General features: G+C 31.8%; 1 protein-coding gene across 1 annotated transcript; it reads right to left on the minus strand.

Annotated features, from left to right (window-relative positions):
- Positions 1-5,116: 5,116 nt before the first annotated feature.
- Positions 5,117-25,174, minus strand: LOC134243613 (uncharacterized). Its single transcript, XM_062725862.1, has 27 exons — positions 25,133-25,174; positions 23,523-23,625; positions 22,447-22,677; positions 21,982-22,056; positions 21,719-21,841; positions 21,324-21,389; positions 20,969-21,058; positions 20,661-20,770; positions 20,112-20,157; positions 19,728-19,961; positions 18,190-18,264; positions 17,933-18,019; positions 17,296-17,454; positions 16,975-17,058; positions 15,384-15,538; positions 14,471-14,516; positions 13,917-14,150; positions 12,720-12,794; positions 12,230-12,349; positions 11,297-11,464; positions 10,861-10,944; positions 9,823-9,938; positions 9,645-9,693; positions 9,188-9,424; positions 7,664-7,738; positions 6,959-7,069; positions 5,117-5,320 (listed from the first exon to the last, which is right to left on the minus strand). Exons 1-27 carry the CDS (start codon positions 25,150-25,152, stop codon positions 5,117-5,119), a joined length of 3,177 nt encoding a protein of 1,058 aa, XP_062581846.1. The 5' UTR covers positions 25,153-25,174.
- Positions 25,175-26,225: the final 1,051 nt, after the last annotated feature.

Here is a 26,225-nt window from a genome sequence, read left to right on the forward strand (position 1 = left end):
CCTTCGAGGTTGAGAAATGAGAAATGAAAGCGTTAGCCGAGGCCTTTATATTTAAAACAACATTTGTGTGCATCATTCACAACAACGATTTTGTCTCTATTCTTTTATTTATTATAAAGAAGATGGGCGTATCTGGCGTTTGATCTACAGGAATCATTTGTAAACATTTATGGTTAAAATGTCCATGATTTGGTTGGCTGACCATAGCTAATCAGATTTTAAAAACAGCCATAGGATTCTTTATCATTTAGTTTGAAAAACCTTGTTAGATTGTAACATTTATGACCATTTTTCTCTAGGAGGTACAATATCCATAGTCATTCTTCACAAAAAAATGAACACCTATAAGATAAAAGGCACAGATGATAGTGTACATGTGTACATCAAAGTTTAAGTAAAATAGAAGGCAGGAATTAATTTTGCTCTCGGTGCAACTGCATGAACCAACATTTATCTAAATCAAATTTTAATAAATCAGTGCATAAAACGAAACTGACAAAAGAATTGATTGTCTGCATTAAAAAAAATAATAACGCCCCATGCGAGACTCAAACCAAAATTTTATTCACTTCTAGTGCACTGAACAGGTAACCCAATTTAAACCCCTGTCACACCGGGGCTGCGTCCTCACGGCGACTGCACGGCGTCCTCAAAAAATGCAAAACGCCGAGGTGATCGCAGTAGAGTCTCCTACAGCGCCGTGACAACGCGGCGAGATCTCCACTGAACGCCGTAGGGTCGCGTAGGGTCTCCTAGAACGTCAGGGGACGGCGATCACTTTGGGCATGCACAAAGTACGCGCCGTGTGATCGCGGTCTGATAAGAACGCAGTGAAAACGTAGTATGATCGCCGTAGCAGCGCGGTGAGATCTCCAACAACGTAGTGCGAGCTCTGTACGAACGCCGTGAAGACGCACATGATCGCGGCACGAACGCAGTGATAGTACACTGCACGATCTCACGGAGATGTCGCGGAGTTCTTGGAGATGTCACTGCCTTTCTATCGCGTTTTTACGGCGCTTCTAATGAGATTTATCGTCTTGTGATTTTTTCGAATGCGATTACACAGCGACAGCACGGAGTTGTCACTGCGATCATTGCGCTCCCATGGCGTTTCTGCAGCATCCGTTGGCGATCACAATGCGCTTTCACGGCGTTGTTAAAGCGTTGTCAGCCAGCTCACATAACAAGAGCAATGAGATCATATTTGATCAGCAATAATTCCAGAGAAAATTACACCAGAACTTGTTCTGTTGTCATGGTTGTTTCACTTAAATTTTGCAGAAAAATTTTCAGTGTGTTTATTTTTTAGCATTCATAATAAAATAAAAGAAAATCTAACAACACATCTGAACCGATAAAATTGAAAAGAAGGAGTTTAATCATAAAACTATTAAATATTTATAATTTAGTACTTAATTATTTAAACAGAGCATTTTTAATTATCTAGAATATTTTTTGGTATTATTAAAAGTCTTTTCATCGTGTAACTTGAATTTTTAAACAAAAATGTTTTACATTCCTTCTGAATATAAATCAATGAGTATAGAACGCATTGTGAACGTATTGTGAACGCAGCAAGCGCAGTGAGAACGCCGTGAACACGAGGTGAAAGCTCCTAACGCGCCGTGAAAACTCCGCGGAAGCGCAGTCAATCGCCGAAAGATCTCCGTGGGAACGCCGTGAGATCGCCGTAGAATCGCATCCGTCGCCGTAGGGACGCCGTGACATCTTCATATTGTGAAAACTTTACAGAAATTTGTGCAATTTTCCTGCGATTCCACGGCGATTTTAAAAATTTAACAACGCCGTAATGACTCCGTGTGAACGCAGCTTGGTGTGACAGGGCCTTAAAATCACAGCTACACATATTGTAGACTTTAAAAGGATAAAGAAGCACCACGTCGATCGTTGTAAATTCTCTATCTAGAAACTTAGTAGAATGATTTTATTAAAGTAATATCATTTAGAAAGCTAAAATCTCCTATATATATTTTTTTCTACAAAAGGCATGTATAAAGATTTATTTATTCTTGTAATTAAAATGAATTTAAAATAATGTCTTTCAAAAACTAATTATCCTGCAGTTTTAACAATGACATAATCAAGAAACGAAATTTATTAGGAGTACTTGCGTTCTTCCAGAAATGGTTTAAATATTATAAATACTGTCTCATCAATCAAAACTATATATTTCCATGAAAAAATACACGTAAAAGCACTATAGAATGTTATGCATTTACTTAAATTTTGAATCGGTTATCGGATCATCATTTTTTATCACTTGAAGAATTTTTTTTCTAAATGTAACTAGAAAATTAAAAATCATTTTGAATAAGTCTCACATATTTTATAAAATTATAATAATTACTTAGACATATTTTAAGGTACCCGAATTTGATCACGATAAGTAAAAAAACACAATTAAGATTGAATGATAAATCTTTAATCAAAATATTGCTTCCTTGTTAAGGAAAAATATCTGATTATAAAATAACACGCTAGTGAAAAAATTGCTGAAAGACGACAGAAAGGTCACTGAAAGTCGACGGAAAGGTCACTGAAAGACGACGGAAAGGTCGCTGAAAGTTGATGGAAATGTCACTGAAAGTTGATGGAAAGGCCACTGAAAGTTGACGGAAATGTGTCCGCTGAATGGTGACTGAAAGGTATCTGAAATGTGACTGAAAGGCAACTGAAAGGTCACTGAAATGTTTGTGCCATTCAGTGGCTGAATGGCCACTGAAAAGTTACTGAAAGCCGCCTTTCAGTTTTAACTGAAAGGTCTTGTTTCTTCCTGTGCACATTTACACAGTTGGATTTTTTTTTGGGAAAAGTTGATTTTTTATGGTCTCTGGGTCTTCTCTCCATTTTTCACAAATGTATGTTCGTTTTTTTTTTTTTGAGTCAGAATGCACACAAATAACCTTTCAAAATAATGAAGAGAAGACCCAGAGATAGAAAAAATTTAGAAAAAAGTGTTAAAAATGTACCATTTTGTACCAAATGTCTGATCTAGTCACTTTTCAAGTTATTTTTTTAACATATCAAATCTCACTTTCGGGAAAATAGTTTCCTTTCCCATGTCACAGGAACCAGATAATTAAAATAAATATTAAAAGAACTATCTGCGGTATATTGCATATATTTGCCCCCACAAAAGTCAAATTTTGAAAACTTCCTGAAATGTGCTGAATTCAATAAATAGTATGAGAAATATAAATTAGCAGAAAATAGTATAGTGTCAAAGCAGTGTATTCACAATTTTTGTTTTTATGACGTCATAATCTAGTCCGATTTTATATCCTTTTTTAGAAAGAGGAAAAAAGGCCGAAATTTCAACAATTTTAGCTGTAAAATTTATACAGCGCAAGTTTGTTCAGGAACAATATTGACATATTTCATTGATATTATCATTCTACACATTATATCAAAATATTGATCCTGAACACACATGCGCTCGGTGACTTTTACTCAAAATATCGACGAAATATGTACATTTTTCTGTAAAATTCATAAAAAACTGAAATTTACGTCATGTTTGTGACGTCATTACGTACATATGGCGTCATTACTTAGGAAAATATTCAGTGCTTTGAAGTCAGCATATACTCCCCTGTTTAAGAACTTAATTAAATATATCTCCATCAAAGTTTGATTTGGGGGGCAAATATTGGTTATTACCGAATAAAGTTCTTTCATGTGACATGTCGAAAAAATTTTCACTTTTCAAGTACGCCGATTCCTGCCGAATGCCAATCAAAAGCGCCCTCATTCCTTGTTTGGAGTTAAAATATGGTGTAGGGAGGTCTGTGGAACAGCTCCGCTTAGCTATAAAAACCTACATTCATCAGCTTCTTTATGCAATTTACACAGTGTTTTAACTGCGAAAGAGACACATCGATGAGCCTACATGTCTTTCATTTTAGAGTCAAATATTTATGTTAACAGGTTTGATTCGTGTTTCTGATCTGATAATTTTTGATGACGTTCGTGATTTAATGGAGAATAATGTCCGCGGCATTTCTTTGATCTCGGCAATAATCGTGGTAGAATTTACACTAATTTGAAGGAGGGATATAAATGAATTTAAAAAGTCTTAAATGAAGCTTGAAATCTTTTCCATTAAACAATTTCCATTTCGTCCATCTTAATGTGATTAAAGGTTTTTGAAGTCTATGAAACGGTCTTACAAAAAGCTGATATTTGAACCCCATCAAAGTGCCGGTATTTTAAAATCCTTTCATTAAAGAAATCAATTTTTCTTTAATTTAGTATATCATACATCAAATGTATGTCGTCCGCATGGCGCAGTGGTAATCTAGAGCGTCTGCTCTAGAGTCGCATAGTAAGGAGTTTCAGAGTATTAATTTTTTTCAAGTTCATTTCATTTATTTTATTTCACTCACACCAACATCAGTGGAACATGAGGTAAAGTATATCAATTGGTCGTCATAATTGTGAGAGAAAAAAATAAAAATTAATATAATTATGATTATGATCCTTACGTCGCGGTTTTCAATTTCAAAGTGGGACGTGGGGACCGGTCCTTGTGATGAGACCGCATAGACCCATACATGTATTAGGGGTTAGTATGAAAAAGATACCCTGACATTGCTCATTGGATGAGTAAAGGTAAAAATCTGCAGCTTTCCACCGGCAGGTGGTGGCGTCTTCATTTTTGAAAAAATTCTCGAGAGTGACATTAAACAAGAAACACACTAACAAACCCAATGTTTATAAACATCCTAAACACGTTATGAGGATTTGAATACATTTAGAGTTTAAAAATTTGCTGTTAATACATGCACAATATAAATGTATTATGGCACATGTCAAAAAGAGGCAGGTACGCAAATAGATGTTGACTTAATCAATTTTATGAAAAAATACAAAGTCTTCATATATTTGACACATTTTATTAGATATTTATATAGTGATTTATTTTAAGCGTTTTTTTTTTAATTTCTAAATTTGATTTCTTATTTGTAAAACAAATAAAACATCCCCCACCCGTACCCATCCCCCCACAAAAAAATCATACAAAAGAGTTAATACTGAGTATCGATTTTTCCATTCTGAATTTTCAACATCTATTGTACAAAAATTTGGTGCATCATTTCACTTTGAATAAAAATTGTGTAGTGATGCTCAAAAATACCTTTTTCTCACATACGACACTAGAAAGCATAGAGGGAGAATCCAGATATGCAGCTCCATGGCAGCAGGCATATGGTTGAGCTCCTGTGTAGCCTGTATAACCGCTGGTAGATGCCATGTTTGCCAGTTCATATGGTCCCCTAGCACCACAGCAATCAAACTGTTGAGTGTCATATAAATTTTTCACTTGTAAATTGGTTTAAACACAATTCTTAATCTTTTTATAAAATGAACGCTTTGATACTGAAATAGACCATATCATAATGCAGTCAGACCAAATTTAAAGGAAACGCACTGAAGTTACCTGTTTGTTTTAAACAAAAACAGTCAATATTGAAGGAAAACTCTGTATAGTCTTCAATCACAACTAATTTGCTTGTCTGCTAAGTGTTACATTTTCAGTATATTTCAGCAATTAAGCCCTTAAACTTAGGATCAAAGGATGTATTGACAAAGTGATATTTGACCAAAGCCTTATCACCAGAGTCTATAAACTTTCTACATGGCTTTTGACTATTTATTACGAAAGACTATTAGGATCAATCTATAGAGAAAAATATTTAAAAGGCGTTATAACGCCTTTTGAAAAGGCGTAATAACGCAAAAAAGGCGTTATAACGCCTCTTAGAAAGACGTTATTACGCCTTTCCATTCCAAAAGGCGTTATTACGTCTTTTTAAAAGGCGTGATAACGCATTTTCATTCCAAAAGGCGTTCTTACGCCTTTTAAAAAGGCAATATTACGCCTTTCCAAAAGGCGTTATTATGCCTTTATAAAAGGCGTTATTACGCCTTTCTAAAAGGCGTTATTATGCCTTTCCAAAAGGCGTTATTACGCCTTTATAAAAGGCGTTATAACGCCTTTCTATTTTCAATAAATGACAAAACATATTTAGCCCAAGCGTGCAGAAATATAGAGAATTGCATGAATAAAGATGGTTTTAATTAAATCTTTCATACACATTTCTTGTGGAAAAGTCAATTTAAATATTATATTTAACTATTGGTTGCTTGGTTCCTGAACATTTTGCTGCAGTTTGTAAAACTGTGGCAAATTATTGCATTTAAATAAAGTTTTACCGAGAAGTCCCCCCACAAGTTTAGCCAGTAGAGTTGGGGGGGGGGGGGCTATTAAAAGCAAGGGCCTGTTAACTGCAAAATAATGGTTATTCAAAAAGCGGTATAACTCTGTTGGAAAGGCATAATAACGCCTTTTAGAAAGGCGTAATAACGCCTTTAAGAAAAGCCATGGTAGCGCCTTTTAGAAAGGCGTTATAACGCTTTTTAAAAAGGTGTAATTACGCCTTTTTAAAAGGCGTAATAACGCTTTTTGGAAAGGCGTAATGACGCCTTTTGGAATGGAAAGACGTAATAACTCTTTTTGGAATGGAAATCCGTTATAAAGCCTTTTTTGGCGTTATTACGCCTTTTCAAAAGGCGTAATAATGCCTTTTGGAGTGGAAAGGCGTATTAACGCCTTTTTTTCTCTATAGATTGATCCTAATAGGCTTTCGTAATTTACTAATTTAATTTAGTTAAATTCAATAATTAAGAATGACAAGGGGTCAAGGCGGAGATATTCTATTAATTCGTTTTATTGCCTTATACCAAAAATGCTACAAGCGTAGACTGCATGATATAATAAAATATAAAATCGTATTAAATTAAGTTTAAAACTGAAAACAACTAAATTATTGTGGCTAACAAAACTAATAAATGAAGTCTACATAAATACAACTTGATTAATTTTTGACTTCAGTTTAATAAGTTTTTCCTCATTTTCAATAATAAATCTTACCGCTATGTAGAAACGGTTCAGGATGCTGTACATCATACTATCATACAGAGAGTGCGTATTTCGGTACTGTCGATCCATATTTGTTAATTGATAGGAAGCATTTTCATCAATCTACCAATAAAATTCATATAGCTTTGAATTAAAGAAGAGAATGTAGCTACTTAAAAGATATCGACAAAGTTCATCATAAAAGACAGGAAATGTATTCTAGCATATCCCATACAATAAACGTGTGATATAAAATATAATGAGGAGGCGTAAATTTTGTTGAAATATACACATTCTGTATTATCAGATCAGAGACTTAATGGAATATTCATACAGTATTTAGAAAAAAATATTATATTTTGTTAATAAAATGAACTTTTTGTCTTTGTACAGTATAATGAACCAGAAAAATACCTTTGATCTGTATACGGGGTATATTTTAAATAAAAATTATGGAATGCCGCTGTAAGACTCATTAACTTGTTATGTTTGTCAAACTGAGTACCTCTTCCAAACACTTTAGCTTGTGCGCATCTTTAAACACAAACTTTGTTTTTGAGAAACATAGATTTCAATATATGGGTTTTGAATATATTTTAATTCTACATCCATAAGGATGGAATACAATGAAGTCATACGCAGTTTTGGGGATGATAAGAAAAAGATCTCTTATGGGTATTTGGCGCCAAACAATAAAACAACTGATTCAATACTCACATCTATACGAACTACTGCCATCAAGGGAATGCAGACCAGTTTTGTTAGAATTAAAATCAACACAATACCAATATGCTAAAAAATTGAAACAAAAATCTGAACTACAAATCAATATTATTTAATACAGTGTACTTTGTATTTCATATGTCAACAAGAGGCCCATGGGCCATATAGGTCACTTGAGCATTATGCAACAACTTTCCAGTGATTGAATTTGATTCATGTTTTAAGCCAGATGCTATGGCATTCACAATTTTGAAAGAGGCACCATTGATCATCATAACAATACACTTAGCAGTTGCTTAGTTTGTTTACTTAATACCCATACGCAGGGTAGGGGAACAAAAAATGCATTTCAAATAATCAGTAATATTCAGCAATAATCAGTAGTGCCCCTACCACACATGAACCCCTAACCCTTAGGCCTTGATATTTGATTAATACCAAGGAGCAGATTTCAAACCATTCATTCATTTTCAGTATATAAGTACAGCCCTACCGCCATGGTACCCCTGGCCCTGGTGCCTTAAAATTCACAATTCTGGAAGATAAAGTCCCTTGTCCATCATAACTATATAGGTAGTTCATCTGCTTAATACCCTGGAGCAGAGAAGAAAATTTTCAAAGATTTAATGTATTTTCACTATATAATCAATCAAGCCCCGCCCTAACACCAGAACCCTTGACCCTGGGGCTATAAAATTCACAATTTCATCATAACTATGCACTTAGTTAATTTATTTAATACCCAGGAGCAGAGAAGAAGATTTTCAAAGAATTCATGTATTTTCACAATATAATCAATAGAGCCCCGCCCTAACACCAGAACCCCTGACCCTGGGGCCATAAAATTCATAATTCTGGTAGAGGCACTCTTGCTCATCATAACTATGCACTTAGTTAGTTTATTTAATATCCAGGAGCAAAGAAAAAGATTTTCAAAGATTTAATGTATTTTCACTGTATAATTTATAGAGCCCCGCCCTAACACCAGAAACCCTGACCCTGGGGCCATAAAATTCACAATTTTGGTAGAGGCACTCTTGCTCATTATAACTATGCACTTAGATAGTTTATTTAATACCCAGGAGCAGAGAAGAAGAATTTCAAAGAAATAATGCATTTTCACTACCTACTTATTTAGCCCCACCCTAGCACTAGAACCCCTGACCCCAGGGCCATGAATTTCACAATTTTTTATTTCACTCATTGTTGATTACAATCATGCAAACAGTTTTACTGCTTGATGTCCAGGAGTTAAGAAGAAGATTTTTAAAGATTGCATTAATTTTAGTGGTTTTGGCCCCACCCTCAGGCCCTAGGGGGCCAGGGATAATGAAATTCACAATTTTTGTTCCCCTTCACCCATAGATGTTTTGTGCCAAATTTGGTTGAAATTGGTTCAGTAGTTGCAGAGACGAAGCTGAAAATGTTCAAATGTTAACGCACGACGCACAACGACGGACGAAAACGGATAGCAATAGGTCACCTGAGTTTTCTCAGGTGACCTAAAAATTGGTATACCATGTAATTTTTTCTTTTGTTTTGCAATTCTCGAAACACATCTGTAAGCTTCAGCAAGCCCATTGTCGCCGACAAGGTTCCAAGGATGATTAACGATAGATACGTATCCTTGACAATGTCCAAGAAATTAACGCCTCTGAAGTAAAGGTATCTGTACACATAGTACACATATCCTCCCGTCATTTTGTCATCGTGCTTCATGACAATGCCAAGTATTAACATGCTTAAGGATGACAGCTGAAAGAGAAAGTAAACAACACAAACACATGCTTATCATACATATGAAAAAGTTTCTTTTTTAAAAGAAAATTATTATTTCATTTGAATTTAACAAACGGATGTTTTTTTAGAAAGTTGCTTTGTTTTATTATCAGTTTTTCTATGCAATTCACTCAATAATTACCGAAGAACATTCAGATATCAGGTGCTTTTTTGTTAATATAATTTAGATACTCACAAATGCTGCGACAGTGAATATCATCCTTTTCTCGAAAGTAAAGATATTGCTGCAAGTAATGATTTACAGTTTAAAATAAATTTTTGAAACTCATTAAAACAGATTTTAAAAAAGGCACAGTTAATGTTAAATCTGTGAATATAGTTCAAATTATATAAAAAGTAGATAAAAGACGTACCGATATCCTTTTCCTGTCTTACATAACATCTTTGTCATTTTCAAGTATTTGTCGTCGATGATTGGAATAAAACTCATTTTCTTTAACTTGTAAATAATTAAACTAAACTGGAAAGTCTGCAATATGAAAAAAAGTTCATTCAACTCAGAAGTTGATTTCATTATCATTAAACATTTTGAATAGCCATTATTTATTTTCTATTTATAAAAAATTTAAGATAAGTAACATGTGTTGTTTGCTTCGTGTTTGTCCTTTTTAAAAAAAAAAATTCTAGTGTTTGTAAAGATATAAATGTTGCAAGGATGTACAACTTGACAAAACATTCAAATGTGAAAGAGCTATTATTTATACATCTAAAAAATATTACAACTTTGGTTTGCAACTTTACAACTTTGGATTTTTACCTTTAAACTTTATTATTTGTTTTTCCTTAAACACAAAATTCACAACAAAATTTATAATTTGACAAGTTGTCATATTGTGAATTTTGTATATACTGCCACCCGTATAATTCAAAATTTACAAACAACATTACTGTTTCCAGCATTATATACATGTAGTTGATAACTTTTAGTTGTTACATTCAGGGTTACATGTACATTATACATCTGTATATTGGATTACAGTGTTACTTTTAAACTCACTAGTTTGATGCTGACGTTTCCTAATCAGGTTGTGCTTACAAAAGGTATTTTTTATTAATAAGAATGATTTCATATTAGGACTAACAACTTGAGCCTCAGATTTCTAAATTGTCCGCAAAATTTTTATGTGCATTGAAAATATATTTGATGGGGCCGGTTCTGACGTTTCCTTAGCATGTTAAATATGAAAATCGTAAAAATGCCTGGAAAAGTACGTCAGATATTTCGGACTACAGTCTGGGTATGACATAAGAAAGGCCATGGTAAATAAGAAGTTAAAAACAAAAATGTGAGCATTTTATTGTTGTTTAACTAATGAATCTAATACATTGTATCATAAATACATTCCATATTTTCATATTATTATAAAGATATAAAAGAAAATATAACTTACCAAAATTGCAAAAGTAAGGGCAGAGAATGTGAAAAATAAATTGCTGTACACATCAAGTCTTGTAAGCAATGCATCTTTACATGACTGCAAGAAAAATAAACTGCATAAGATTCATTGACACTTGACGTTGAAAATTATGCAAAGGTCAAAGGTCATTCCAAAAATGAGAAATAAATGTTATCATAAAAATTAATAGTTTGATAGAATAAGGTAAATCTATATCTCAACGAAATAAAGACATAACAGAGAATGTCACATCGTATAAGATGTTTTACCGACTACAAACAATATTATTGACCAGCTTACAATTAAATTATATGACAAACGATAGGACTAGCTTTTCCACTATCAATTTTTCTGATTTATGTAGTAATATTATTTGTCCTAATGAGTGCTTTGTATAATTGTCCATACCTATATGTAACGAATACTTTACTTTGTTATGTTGAAGATCAGCCTGTAAAAAGTCCATACAATTGTCGTTATCCTGGATGTAGGTTTCTGTAAATGGGTTTTCTTTACAGCAGTAGATCGGTATTTTATCTGATGAGAGATATCGTGATATCTCGCTGCCTTCATAATCAAAGATACCGCAACATTCCGCCTACAAAAAGCAATATTTTAAAAAAAAATTAGTAATTACACTGTATACGTTTTAAGCATTATCAAAAACGTTTTTCATTTTTCTATTTTAAGGTCATGAGGAGACGAAGTAGATGTTAGAGGCATACTGTCATATGAAATTTAATTATGCGATTTTAACTTTTGTTTAATGAAATGAAACGTTTAGGTATTTCTTAGCGAATAACAGTTGTTACATAATGAGAGAGTCGCCCGCTGAGAATCTCGCGTATTGCAATGAATTATATGTATATTGTTTTTTAAGAGTTATATTAACGCTAGTATATATCGAATACGTGTTTTCTCGATAGATCCTTAGACTACCAATCCCCAAGGTTAAAGTCAGAAATAATGGTATTGAAGGAAAGGTCTTGTCAAAAGAACTATAAACATGAAATATGAAAGTCTTAGAACCAATATTTCAAACATTTCTGGATCAGCTGAAATTTTTTTGCGGAAAAAAGCTTAACAAAAAAAATCGCACAGTTCTAAAAGTACATGTATATTTGTCGTAATCTCCGATCCATATTAACGGTAATTTTTAAAAAGCTCACTCATTTACCGGAGCATAATCTTAAAGGAAGGTGAGTAATTAAAGAATTATATATGTTACATTACTTTCTCTCTGACTGGTACAGTGAAAAAAACATTATTATTTAATCAATGCTTAATTAACATAACATATATGATAAAAGTAAAAAAAAAAAAATTAATATACATGTTTATGATTTCATAAAAATATCCATACCACAGCAAAAAGGTTACTCCAAGCTGACTGTGCTGTTTTTGTGAAAATGTAGTTTATACTTTCATCATATCCATAATTTTGTAAAAACGAAATCATCTCGTTTGCCAATCTATAGCTTATCTGTAATAAGATTAAACATTGATGAAATTCGGTGGATAAATCTATAATATATATAATAAAATCTTATCTTATGAGGAAATATTGAACTGTGTTACAAGAGTTTTGAACTGTGTTACTGAAAATAATGTAGGTGTAAAATAAGAAAACCTTAGGTCCAAATGTAAAATATACAAAAAACTTTGGGAGTAAAAAAAAATACATAAATTCGTAATAAATTTAATTCTTATTTCAAGAATTGTACGTATTTTACTGCCAATAGCAATATAAAAATATTAGAAAAACGAGTGGTCCACAAATTTGAAATCCAGAAAAAGCTTCTATCAAAATTTGACTTAATATGATATTTAATATTTGTGTTTATGTTACTTACTGTATCTTTCGACTTTCCCCAAAGGCCATTCCCGACGACCATTAAGGAGAAGCATAGGCTGATTAAAATTATTTGCTACAAAAACAATAACAGCATTTAGAAACAGTAGATACTTTTTTCATTTACCGTACAATAGTTTTTCTTTAGCGTAATATATTTTGAGAGAGAGAGAGTACCTATTTAGTATTAACCAAGTTCTTTATGCACGTAGGAGAACATTTTATAAGTCAATAAAAGCATTCAAGGAGCACACGGCGGATGTGTCCGGTTAGCATGGAATGCTCACTCCTCCATGGCACCTGATCCGACCTCTGATGTTTTGGAGGTCCGTGTTTGCTCTGTTACTGTTTTGTATTGTTTTATGGACTTTAGATCTTGAATACTGTTCGTTATCTCCATATGTAACATTTAATTAACAATATAAGATTTTCTGTTATGGTGGCTGAGGCACTTAAAGGGACATGGACACAGTTTCAGCTAAATATTTTCAAATTTATTTTTTCCATATTAGAAATATTTCACTAAAGCCTTTCTAATGATCATCAAAAACTTGATCTTCAGTTGTCGAGATACAAAATAGATTTAGATCTTTGTTATGTAAACATGGTCCGTGTCATGTTTTTGTTTACATAGATTTATATACAAATTTATGTTCGTTCAAATCAGATAATTTCAATAAAGAAGTTAATTCTAAATAGGATTAGACAATTTCTATTGATTTGCTGAATATCATTTTGTTATAAATATGATATATATGTAAACAAAACAAGGCACGACCCTTTTTTATAAGATGAAGAACTTAACGTTCTGTATCTCCTTTGTTAATCAACAAATGATGTTCAAATTTTTGCTGATCATTTTATTATCATTATATATATTTTGGAATTTTAAACATTAAAATTCGTTTTAAAAATTCAGTTGAATCTGTGTCCATGTCCCTTTAAATAATATTTTTACTATTTAGGAAAAAAAGACCAAATTGAATGCATAACATATAGAGATAACGAGCAGTAATAAAGCTAAGCTGAAATTTCATCTGTAACAATTACGGAGCAGAACATTCTAAATAACATCTGAGGTTAGAGCAGGTGCCTTGGACGAGTAAGCATCCCTTGTCGACCGGGCACTCGCCGCGTGCTCCTTGTCAGAAAAAAAACCCGGAGAAATATAATGCAATAAATGTACTAAAATACTTACAATGATATGAAGATATTTTGATTTTGTTTTTAATGTGAACATTCCAATAACGGAAACAATCAGAATCACAAGAGCTGATGAAATCATAAACGCCGAAAACGACTGCCGTATGTGATTGAAGGACAAGCCATCAAAGGATAAGGCGCTCCATAGGACATCCCGGATAATGTCATGGTTAAACACTTTATCGTATGTTAACACTAGCCCTTCTATAAATATTCCGGCAGCAAGGACCTGGAAATGTAAATTAATTTATATTCCTTAGCTGCATAGTGATGAAAAATTCAGAAATAATGTAATGTAAATTGAATGTTACCAAGCTTTTACACCTATGATGTGAAGTCTAACAAATTTATGGGAAATGATACTGTTCAAGATAACAGTTTACCGATTTAATAAACATTTTACAATAACTTTGGTAGTCTTAGATGTAGTCTAAAAATGACCCTTTCTTCCTTTTGGAAAAAATGATAAATGCTTACATTAATTCTCTTATCAATAGTAAAACAAAACTTACAAACTAACAAATAATATTTGACATTGAATAAACTTACCAATGAAATTGTCGATGTTATGACTATCATTTTGCGCTGTATGTCCCTAAAAGAATGCCTTCTATATATCAAAGAATTCACAAATTCATTAAATATTTAATTTGCTTCTAAACTAAAAAGTTAAAAAAAATTGTTTCTTAAGGTAGTCCGATCCTCAGGTCCTGAAAATCAGGAGTTTGGTAAAGGAAAATGCTCACAAATATGTGTCTGAATTATTAGAATAAGATGTATTTACCCAAAGTATTTCTTCAAAATGCATCATTAAAATTAATCATATTATATAGGGAAAATTATGAAATCTCTAATATTTTTTTCAGAAAATGTGAATCAAAGTGACCTCTGTACATTTTCTGTATGCAAATTCATCAACAAATATATTTTTCGATAAAACATTATAGGTATCCAGGCATTTAGAGAAAATTGCATGTTTTTCATACGTTTTCGACACTTGTTTTTCTTTTTAGTTCATTTGTTATAATAAATACATAGTGTAGAACGTTTGTACTACTGTTGTAGGACATCTTAGATCACTTCTGATTTCATTTCATACTAATAAATACTGGTTTTAAAGGCTAGATTAAAGCTAACTCGATTTCTGTAACTACATTTATTTTTGTACTTCATCTTGGGCACAAATGTCAAATTTTACAAGAACGTTTCTAGGACTTCAAAAAAATTTTGAATCATATTGAGATGCATAAAATGAAAATTGTTGCACGAAAAGATTTCAATTTCAAGCTTAATTTTGAGACTTTTTAAATTAATTAACTAATTTTAGAGTTATCCTTCCTGGCTGAGGATCGGATATCCTTAATTTTGTAGAACATAAGTACATACACCAATATCATTATTTGAAATAACTGTAAAATTCCTTCATTTATTTACCTGCTTTGGGCCTTTACCACTGTTTTACCTTTTACAATAGTTAATCAGTCGTCTAGGACGACTTTCGGGGATCAGTCTCTTTTCCAGCTCGGGCGGATCTTTATCTGTCTGCTCTCCATCTTTTCTGTCATCCCTGTCTCTCAGTGATCTTATATGGAGCAATGTAAATGTTATTCCCAAAACCTGAAATATATAAAGAGTCATATGACAGATGTCTGATAAAGACGAAAAGAAGAGTTTTATAAAAATTAAAACTGAAACAAGAGAAAAGAGTAAGTTGATTGCTACATTCCCATTAGGATATGGATATTATGATTTTCAAAGAAGAAAAAGCACTATGTATTACATAATGAGTAGAGCCCCACTTTAATCCCCTATCCTGATCGAAGGGTCATAAAATTCACAAAACCTGATTGACCCTTGCTTATCAAAATCAGGCAGTAAGGGAAGATGATTTCAAAAATATAACAATTTTTTTTTTTCGTTTTTTGTTTGTTTGTTTGTTATTTCTGATTGGTACTTTGCATTATAAACAGAGCCTCTGATCCAGAAACAAATGATTTTGTTATTTTTGTAAAATGCCCTTTATTTACCATTACATTGCAACTAGTTTTTATACTGTAAACTGGAAATTTTGAAGGAAAAAATACACCAAATAACAAAACCAATGAAACAAGTTAACAAAGAAAGGGGTACCCTTGTTCTTCAAATAATTCATTAAGTAAATCTGTTTATTTTAACTAGGGATAGATAACAATATTTCAAAGAAATAATCAATTTTCAATACTTTACTAATGATTCATAAACAGAATAAAAATTTAACAGGTGTTATTTTTATCATATGAATCTTGGTTTTTTTCCCTTCAAAAAATTGAAAACATTTTTATGATTAATAATATCATTTTTTTTTATTTGAAAATATTAATAGCTATTGATATAAAACATATGAAATATAATAGATATCCATATTTTAAAAGACTATGAAAAACTGCAAAGTCTGTTTTTGAAAAAATTGTGATCTACATCCATAAACTTTATATTCATATCTTAAAACATCTTTAACTAAAATAAAAAGTAATTTATTAGAAAATCAATTTGTGAATACAAAGAAAGCAGAATTAATTCAAAATCACACAAGAAAGGAAGTCTTTTGTTGTAGTATGTGAATACTTCAACTATTCTCTCCTTGCTTTCCCTTACTTATGTAACAATATACAAATTATAAACTGCACATGGGGATTAAATGTTTAGTGGATTCGAAACGCAAGAGCACGTTTGGACTTACAAACAGCAAGCCACTTTTTTTTCGTGTCTCCGATCATAACCCGGAAAAATTGTAATTCTTCAGTCGTCAGAGGATGCTTACTATTCCAGGGCACCTGCCAAAACTTTGATTGCTCTGTTGCTAATTTGTATTGTTTGAATTGACTTAAGAGATCGTTGACTTTTCGTTTTCTCTACATTTAATGCACAATTTTTGGGGGGTGGGGGTGGTATTTGTATAAGTAAATGATTATGAATTATAAAAAAGATACAAAAAGTGTTATTCAATTTAAATGTCCAAAACTTGGTTAAAACTTCATTAATATACAACAATGTGAAAATTCATAATAACTTACTCCAAACAATAGAGACAGAGATATTCCTACGAAATACCCAGTGGTGTAAATCTTAAATCTGGATGACACTGCTTCCAAACAAGGCTATAAATATAATAAACGGGATGAAAAACACATGATAAAATTTTTGATGTGCTATATGTATACTTAAATGAGAGATTAAAAGTCTTGCTTACAATAATAAAAAAAAACAACTAATGCATGGTTACAGTTTCTTTGAAATGCATAATCGAACTCTAAAGTTTACAAAAGATGCAATGTTTTCCATTTTATGGCATATTTCAAGAAGTAAGTACAATGATTAAATCTTATACTACTTACTATGTTTGGCGTACTGCAAATTGTAGTGCTGTAGAGAGTGCTTTCTGATACATTATATAAATTATGTTGACAGCACGTTAGAGGCAGCTGAGAACAATGCCATAATCCGGACGTCAAAGAACATATATCGCTCGAAGCAGTTATACCACAACACTCCAACTGAGGAAAAATACCATGAAAAAAACCCAATAATTTTGTACGAAATTAAGTAACGATATGTCTCAATTTCGTACTTAGTAAGAAGCACATAATAGTTACTGTAATTATGTTAAATGTTTATAATATAAGGCCTTTCCGAGTTTTATCTTTGTTCAGCGTCCGCCCTTAATTAGAAATCATCCTATTCAGAAAAATACAAAAATTAAAAGAACTTCTTATCATCATTGGAGAATTCTCTTAACATTTTAACTACGTTAATCTACTAGTTTATTGAAACAAACATTTTTGGTATACCCCTTTAAAAAAGAGAGAAATGTGGACCTTAAAGGAGTGAATACTGAATAGCGTTTCAAAGATCTGTATATGTCAATTTAAATTTGTGTTTGTTTTTAATTTCAAAATCTCAAAACCAATCCGTCCATGGACGATAAACATAGAAAAAAAAATTGGAATGGCCTAATGTATAGAGTGTACTTACTTCTCCAAACAGAGTTAACCATGCCCGATGAAGGTTTGTGAAATTGATCAATAAATTTGCCATTTTGAATCTAAGATCGCTTGTGACCTAAGTAAAGCAGATAATGTTATAATTAAAAATTGGAATATTTAATTTAAACGCTCTTACATGCCCCACTGTTTCAGATAGTAATTGTTCTTAAGTATTTTTTAAAAACAATTTTACGTTTATACATTAACCATGTTGCCTTTTTAAACCACATATAAACTTAAGTTTACCTGAACAGCAAGTTTGATGATTAATCCCAGCCATATAACTTCTATGATGAGTAACAGAACTTTGGTTACTGCAATCTTTAAAAATTCTGACTCTTTAATAAAATAAATTATTTTATATACAAGTCTTTACTTATGAAAATTGATATGAAATTTACCTCTTTTTGATATTTTATATATAGATATAACTCTTTAAGTATATCACACAGTCTTTTATTTCTGTGCCCAGGGTAACAATAATGCCTCCCAAAAATGCTATGTAGCCTTTGGAGACCACAACTACCATTAATCTATTGGCATTCCCATGGGTACCAATTGCACGCCATTATTTTTAGACCCATTTCTGTATTAACACAAAGTAGAATTTGTCCAAAATCTTAAAAGTGAAAACAAGTAAACACTTCCTGTGGCCTTCAACTCGACATTTGGATATATAGACGATGTATTGTCAATTAAAAATGGTTATTTCCATTATTATGTCGGTAAGATTTACCCCAGTGAGCTTGAAATAATATGTACCACAAAGTACGACACATCGGTTTCATATTTAAATATTTTACTTGAAAAAGACGTTAATGGTGATCTAAACAACCAAGTTCTATGATAAAAGTGATGCCTTTAACTTTTCAGTCATAAGTTTCCTTTACTTATGCAGCAATAAACCTTCATCACCTGCATACGGAGTTTATATCCCTCAGTTGATTCGATACGCGAGGACATGCTTTGGTTATAGTCATATTTGGTCATGCTTAACAATTTTTCAAACGAGACAAATTATTGACAAAGAAGTTGATGAAACAGGAATATCAGCAACCTCATTTAAAGTCATTATCTCATAAGTTCTATGGTCGATCAATGACCTTATCAGCAAATACAATTTATCATTAAATCAGATGATGACTGATGTTTATCATATTAATTGTACGTCCAGTATTTATACACTGAATTGACGATGGATATTCTCGTTATTTCCTGATCATGACAAGGAGCACAAGGCGGGCTCACTACTTCATGGCACTACTTCATGACTGTTGAGCTTGAATACTTTTCAATTTCTCCAAATGTGTCATGCAATTTTAATTATATCGCACAGAAAAATTTAGCTACGATATATTATTAATAAATTATGTTTATCTTCTTTGATTATGAACAGCGTTGACTTATTATCTCAAATTAGATTGGAACAATGTTAAAGTTTGAGATAGCTGATGATTTTAAATAATTTTGAAATTATATTCGACAACCATTAGACACCAAGGGTAAAAATGAAAATTCTGAAACCTTATTGCACACCTACTGGGCACCATCAACCATCTGCCAAAACAAGATTAGGCTAATGCGTAAAATGTAAAAGGAGTACAGGAAACTAGGGACGTTTTGCATTATAAAAAAATCAACCCCTACTTGAACTCAAGGATGAAAATGAAAATTTTTCGGAACCTTATTCCACATCTACAGGACACCACCAAGGATAAACAAAATAGAGTAAACTATCTGTAGAAAGTGCGGGTATAACAAAATTTGTTTATAGCATTACTTACCACTTTGCTCTTTGTCCTGTTATAGAGTATGACGTCGGATATAAACGCTGTACAATTCACAACAAATTCAACAGACCCCAAAACAATCATCAAAACACCGAATCCTTCAATAATCTCCTGGTAGTTCAATCCAAGTATGTAGATATGCCCGAGAATCCCGGAAACAAAGGTCCCAGACAGCTTAGAATCAGTAAGGAGCATTGTTCCAAACACGATCAGACACACTGCCGGTACCTTTGAGTAAATTGAATGAAGTTTTTTCATTAGTTTGTTCCTAAATTTGATAAGTTTAGTCACATAATAAATAGTTAAATATAATATTAATTGATTGGTAATGATGTTTAAACAAATGATTATTATAAAATAATAATGATAAATACATACAAATGACAACAGCCTCCAAATATTTGCTAGAAACCCTTGTCTTGAACTAGAATTGCAAAAAATAAGAAATTTCATTCTCGACACTTTCAAGAAAAGCATTTATGTACCCTACCCGACAATAATAACACTGTTTATTCATGATCAGTATACATGTATGTATATATTTTTGTTACTGAATTATAATAAATGTTTGAACTATTAACACCAGTTAATTTTTTTACTAATGTAAAAGTAACAGTATGAAATGCATATAATTGGAAAATATAAATGACAGGAATTGATAAAATGTACAAAATTTTGATGTTTTAATCTCCTATTTTTTAGGGAGATACATGTAATTCCTTCTTATATACATTAAGTTACTATCTTACAGTTTTTTAAAAAATCCTAATAATAAATAAAATTTAATCTCAACGACTGTGATAAGGATTTTTTCTACAATTCATTATTATCGTTGCCAGACCACTAACTTATTGTGTTACTTATAATAACAACTCTTTGTGATGTGAACAGATTATCATTCCTTACAAGGTTTGTAACATGCCTTACTTTTTCCATGCCTCTTGGAGCATCGTGATGCAAGTTCGTGCCAAAGCAAAGGGGTATCGTTGATGTGACATTTGGCTGTAAATCCAGTCACATAACCCTAGTTGTACAATCTGAAATAATTTACTAATCTTTACTTATGATGATAATTATTTATAATAGGTTATTAACAAACATTTTTACGCTTATCTGAAAATAAGTTATAAATAGAATATATAACTTGAATTAAATTTTACTACCCGTTCATTTAGTTGTCATACTACATAAAGATTTATTAATAACTAAACCTAAAAGGTAAAGTAAAGCGTTACCTCAGTGAATAGGCAAATCCCAGCAAGGCAAGCATAGGTTGTCAAAAAAGGCCTCATACCTGCAGCAAATTTCCCCCAACAACTTTGCCACTTGAAATAAAGCGTGTGATTTAAGCATTAGAACCGATTTACAAGAAATATATATCTGTACATTTTTGTCACAAATCATCACATTATTTTTCATGCCTCTAAAACTATGAAAATAAAAAAAAGTAATGCTAGTGTGACATACGGATAAAGTATTTGACGGAAGGAAATTGTGGCTTTACTTTTTTAAGATGCAACATTTTGCATTTGAGTTTTCTTGTAAAGATTCTCTTATATATATATTAATATTTTATATCTCTAAACTTACAGGACTGTAACCAATGCATTCATAATTGTATGAACTGTACTGATCGGTTACTCCACAACACCCCAACTGAAATAAAATTGTGTTCTTACTATTAAAAATGATAATGCACACATGTACATGTGACTTTTTATGAGAATATAGTTTATTAATGAAGAGACTTCCAAATCTTTCAGAATCATATTCTAAGTTCAGAAAGAAAGATAAAATAAAACATATCTAAAACATGTTTAAAATACATTTACCAGCGTATTTTAACAAACGTCTTTATAGAGATTTGAAATTACCTCTTTAAGCACCCGTTGACTGTTATTTTTAACTGATTGTAACGTTAGACGTTACAGAAAATGTGGATATTGATATGGATATGGATATGATAATATTCTTTATGAACTTACTGTGGAAAACATGTCTATCCAATCATCTTTAATGCCTTTAACATCGATATATGGCCAACTACGATATACTGCAGACATTTGAATGTAAATATCTTGAAAGTCCAAAGCGAGCGATCCACCAAACTTAAAGATAAAAGAAAACAAAATTTTACAGGAATCAACAACTATAGAAAAATCGTTAACTTTAATTATGTAATTTAAACATATTTCTTTCTGTCTCTCTCTCTTATTATTATTATTATCATTATAATTATTATACTCACCCCATCACGAAGAATAACAAACAGCGAGAGAAAAATGACATCAGTCAAGATGAAAAACATTAATGACAGCATGTACTGAAATTATAATATATTCTTTTAAAAAGATAAAATGTATTTTGTAGAAATTAATGTAATAATGAAGAAATCAATCAGATATCAATCTCATAATTGCAGTCAAGAAAACAAAACGTGAAAGAGCTAAAATAAGGACTCCTGTGAACACCAGAGGCGGAATCAGGTGTCCACGAGAGGCTTTCTATTTAAAAAATCACAGAGGAATCAAACGTAATGATTGCTTGTCACCCACACAAGAAGACAAGAAAATGCTTGTCAAAGAATAAATTGTAAGAAATATTTAAAGCATAACAACCAGAATTGCCTTAAAATTTAGTAAAAAGAAAGAAACCTTTATTCGATTTTAACTCATTTTAATACAAAGCTCCTTAAATTGATAGATTAACTTACCAAAACAACAAAGATTCTCTTCCTGCAAAATATCCCCATTAATCCGATGCCTCCACAGATGTCGTAAACAGGGAATAGACAGACGCCTGTTAGGACCAGGGCGTTCACTGTGGTCCCCAGTCGGAGGTTCCCAATCCAAAGTCTATTCAGGACCTCGATCCAGCTCTCCTTAATCAGGCCGGTGTGGATCTTCCAGACGAGTCCCATTACAAAGTAAGCAACCGATATACACTACAACAACAACAAAGTACCAACCGATATGCACTACAACAACAAAGTAAACAACCGATATGCAATACAATAACAAAGTAATTAACCGATATACACTACAACAACAAAGTAATCAACCGATAAACACTACAACAACAAAGTAATCAACTGATATACACTACAACAATATCTTTAAAGGTAAAATCCATTATTTTATTTTATTATTTTCAGTACTTATTATTTAGCAACTACATTATATTTAGTTTTTCGATGGACAATGTCTTCAATGAGAAAGCGCAACAATGTAATATAAGGCAAAACAATTAATTAAAACCCTCTTTACACTGCACAGCAAAGAGATCTATGATTCTTTTGTATTTTTCTGCCCTTTGATTTAAATATTCCAATAAACAGAAATTTATTATATTTTACTTAATTTGTAATCAATTTAATTAAGTGTTCTTAACATTTTAGAAGGTCAAAATAAATAAATTGAATACATTATTTACATGCACTTTGTCAATGCAAATAAACTACATTGATTTCTAGTCGCTGATGCTGTTTTGTATTCTAGCATTTTTCCTGGGGGTAAATGCCATGTACCACGTAATGGAGATGCACTTTTATTCAAATTTTAAAATTTTCCCAGTGTCCCCACAAGATTTTGCACTGGTGTAGACATGCATGTACATGTATCGCGATTCATCTACAGAAATTTTGCAAATTCTGGACGCGTGTCTTTCATGATTTGAATAGATATTACATATTTATTTACGATAAGGAAACTTGGTACGAAAAGTACGATTTTATATTCACCGAATTGGTCATTTCTATATATATATATATATATAATACAAAATACTCACTCTGACAAATATAATTCCTAGGACAACAAGGTTGGCTGATATTGGGTAAATATTTTTCCCACGGGATCGTGATGAATTTTTTATCACCTCCAAAAATTGTCTCCTGAATGTAAAAACATTCATTTGTTAAGATTTATGTAGTCAATAACATATTACTAGAATATATATGTATCACACTTTACTGCCAAAATGATTATCTCTCCAAAAAGAAAAAGGTGAACGTGGCTTAGGTGTTATGTACACATATTGATTAAACTAGAGCTCTTCTAAATGAAAAATTCCTGAAGTAGGGCTTACGAGTGGTGATCAAAAAGTTCGCGAACTATCTCTTTATCTACAAAACCACATTTCAGATTTAAAAAAAATTTGGTACACATAGCCATACAAAAGTTCTATAAATAGCATATGTTGAATAAAGTTTTGCTTGTTTGTGACGTAACAATGTGAAAATGACGACACTATGTAGGTCACTTGTGACGAAAAATGGTCGTCCTCGTTCAACATACGACTGTAAAATTAATCGGTTTATCTTAAAAATCCCTTTGAAGTAGCGTGTAAAAATTTGTACAGAGTTTATTAAGGCAAAAGACTTCCTAGAACTGATTGGATTGATCGTTTTATTAAAGGAAGGAAGATAGTTAAAAATGGCACTTGTTATGCTACCTAGTGAAAGCAAGTCTGAAAAGAGACGTATTTTTAATTAAGCAATTTCCTATCAGAGACGTCTAATTTACACACTGAATAATAGTTGAATATTTTAACAATACTATAATTATTAAATACCTTTGATTTAGTTTACTTTAGATTTTAAACATGTTAATTATGATAAAAAGGAGACACACATTCTATATCCACCTTGAATAAACGTCTCTCCAGAGACAGAAGATTTTGGTTTTGATGGTCGCCTGGTTTTTTTTTTTGTTTTTTGTTTGGGGGGGGGGTATTCCTATCCACCCATTTTGTTTCCGATATTTGAACATTTCTGACAAATGTACTGTTCTTGTTATAAAAATTAACTTACATGGAAAGAAATATAAAACTCAGTAAAAAGCTTTCAGCTTTTGTGACAGAACGCTATGGAGAGGGTCACGTGACCGGCAGAACGGTGACAGATGTGCATTAAAACCGGAGAGGACTTATTTAAAACATGATCAACACTGAAACCAAACCAAGTTTCTTTTATGGAAGTTATTCAGTTACTTCGCGGACTTTTTGATCACCCCTCGAACATGTACATGTACTTTTTAAAAATGTGCATGTTTGTTTTAAAAATGCTATATGAAGGTGATTATAGGATTTTATATACACATGTACATTTTTTAATTTGAATTTCTTTTTTGATTTGACTTTCAATGGTCAAAAATATAATTAAGTCAGGGTAATTATGATCAAGTTAATATATTATTATTTTTTTTTTATAATTTTTTTATTTAAGTAAGGTGTTGTTTCTAAATTAATTACCAATAGATTCCAAGATAAGACGTACATGTATTTAAAATTACTGACATAACATTATACTGTATGAAATCACTTTAACAGCTGATATTCAAAATGATAAAGCTTAGTACATGGTTGTTATCTTTATAAAGAATTTTTCAGGAACTACATACCATAAAGTTTTTCCTTGCATCTTTTCTTTTTAATTTGTGAGACTGAAAAAGAAATGTCAGTTAACTTTAAACAGAGATTTTAAAAAAAATCTTCAAAAGATGAAAGCTAAATTTCAAAGGAATTGAATATTTTGTTGCTACAATCTTTTGAAGATTTCCAGTTAATTTTTCAAGGTTTGTTACATTAAGGTGGAATGACACACCAACTTTTTATTTTATAGATCTTTGAGTCATTCTTTTAAAACAAGGGTTTGAGCATTGAAAGGTCGATATTAGCTCTCAATTATTTTATATGAATTTTTTTGTATTTTTTCAAAGAAAAGGAAAAAAATTAATTACATCCAACTAAGACGTTTTCGCGTTAAAAGTTTGCTGTAAATGAATGTATCATATTAATATCTAATAAAATATGTAAAGAAAGACTGGTTAGACTTTTTAAATTTTTTTATAAAAAAATATTTATGAAAATAAAATTCCCCTTACCGAAGTAAAATTATTGCAGCAATATTGCTGCTATATTGCGGCAACATTGCGGCAACACATTTTTGTCACCAGAAACAAGCTTTTTGGGTTAGTGAAATATCACCGCTAGCTGCAACAACTTCTGGTGACATTCTGGCAATACTGCCAGAAAGAATGAAATATCACCGCTAGCTGCAACAACTTCCGGTGACATTCTGGCAATACTGCCAGAAAAAAACTTTCTGGCAACATCTAGGATTACCCATGAGCCATTTGTTGAGCATGCTCACTCATTTACTTCCTCTTTTTAAATAAAGTGGAGGGAATTCAAAGGCAAGCATGTTTTGCTTCATTACTGACTTGTATCAAGTTAATTAGAGTTGTCAATTGTGTACAGTGGGATTAGTCAAGATGAGTAGTAAGACTGCATAGTGTGGAATGACTAGAAAAAAGAATTTAAGCAGAATTATAGGAATGTGTACTCTAGCTGTTTCCATATCATCATTGCAGACTTGGTGAGTCAAAACCAATATTCTTTTTAAGATGAATGATTCAATGGAGATAAAATTGGAAAAATTATATGTGTTTCAACTAGTGCTTGTGATGCATGCATACTAGACTTGTATTTCTA

The sequence above is a fragment of the Saccostrea cucullata genome, unplaced genomic scaffold (assembly GCF_032062105.1).
Source record: "Saccostrea cucullata isolate Sc308-1 unplaced genomic scaffold, CSIRO_AGI_Scuc_v1 ctg2558, whole genome shotgun sequence".
NCBI lineage: Eukaryota > Metazoa > Mollusca > Bivalvia > Ostreida > Ostreidae > Saccostrea > Saccostrea cuccullata.

Excerpts from the sequence above, each read along its gene's own strand:
- LOC134243613 (XM_062725862.1), bottom strand. The coding sequence starts at position 25,152 with ATGCAAGGAAAAACTTTATG. Across the intron at positions 18,265-19,727 it reads ACAGGACAAAGAGCAAAGTG|ATTGCAGTAACCAAAGTTCT; the intron begins GTAAGTAATGCT and ends GAATTTTTAAAG. Across the intron at positions 9,939-10,860 it reads CCCTTACTTTTGCAATTTTG|ACTTTCCAGTTTAGTTTAAT; the intron begins GTAAGTTATATT and ends TTCATATTGCAG.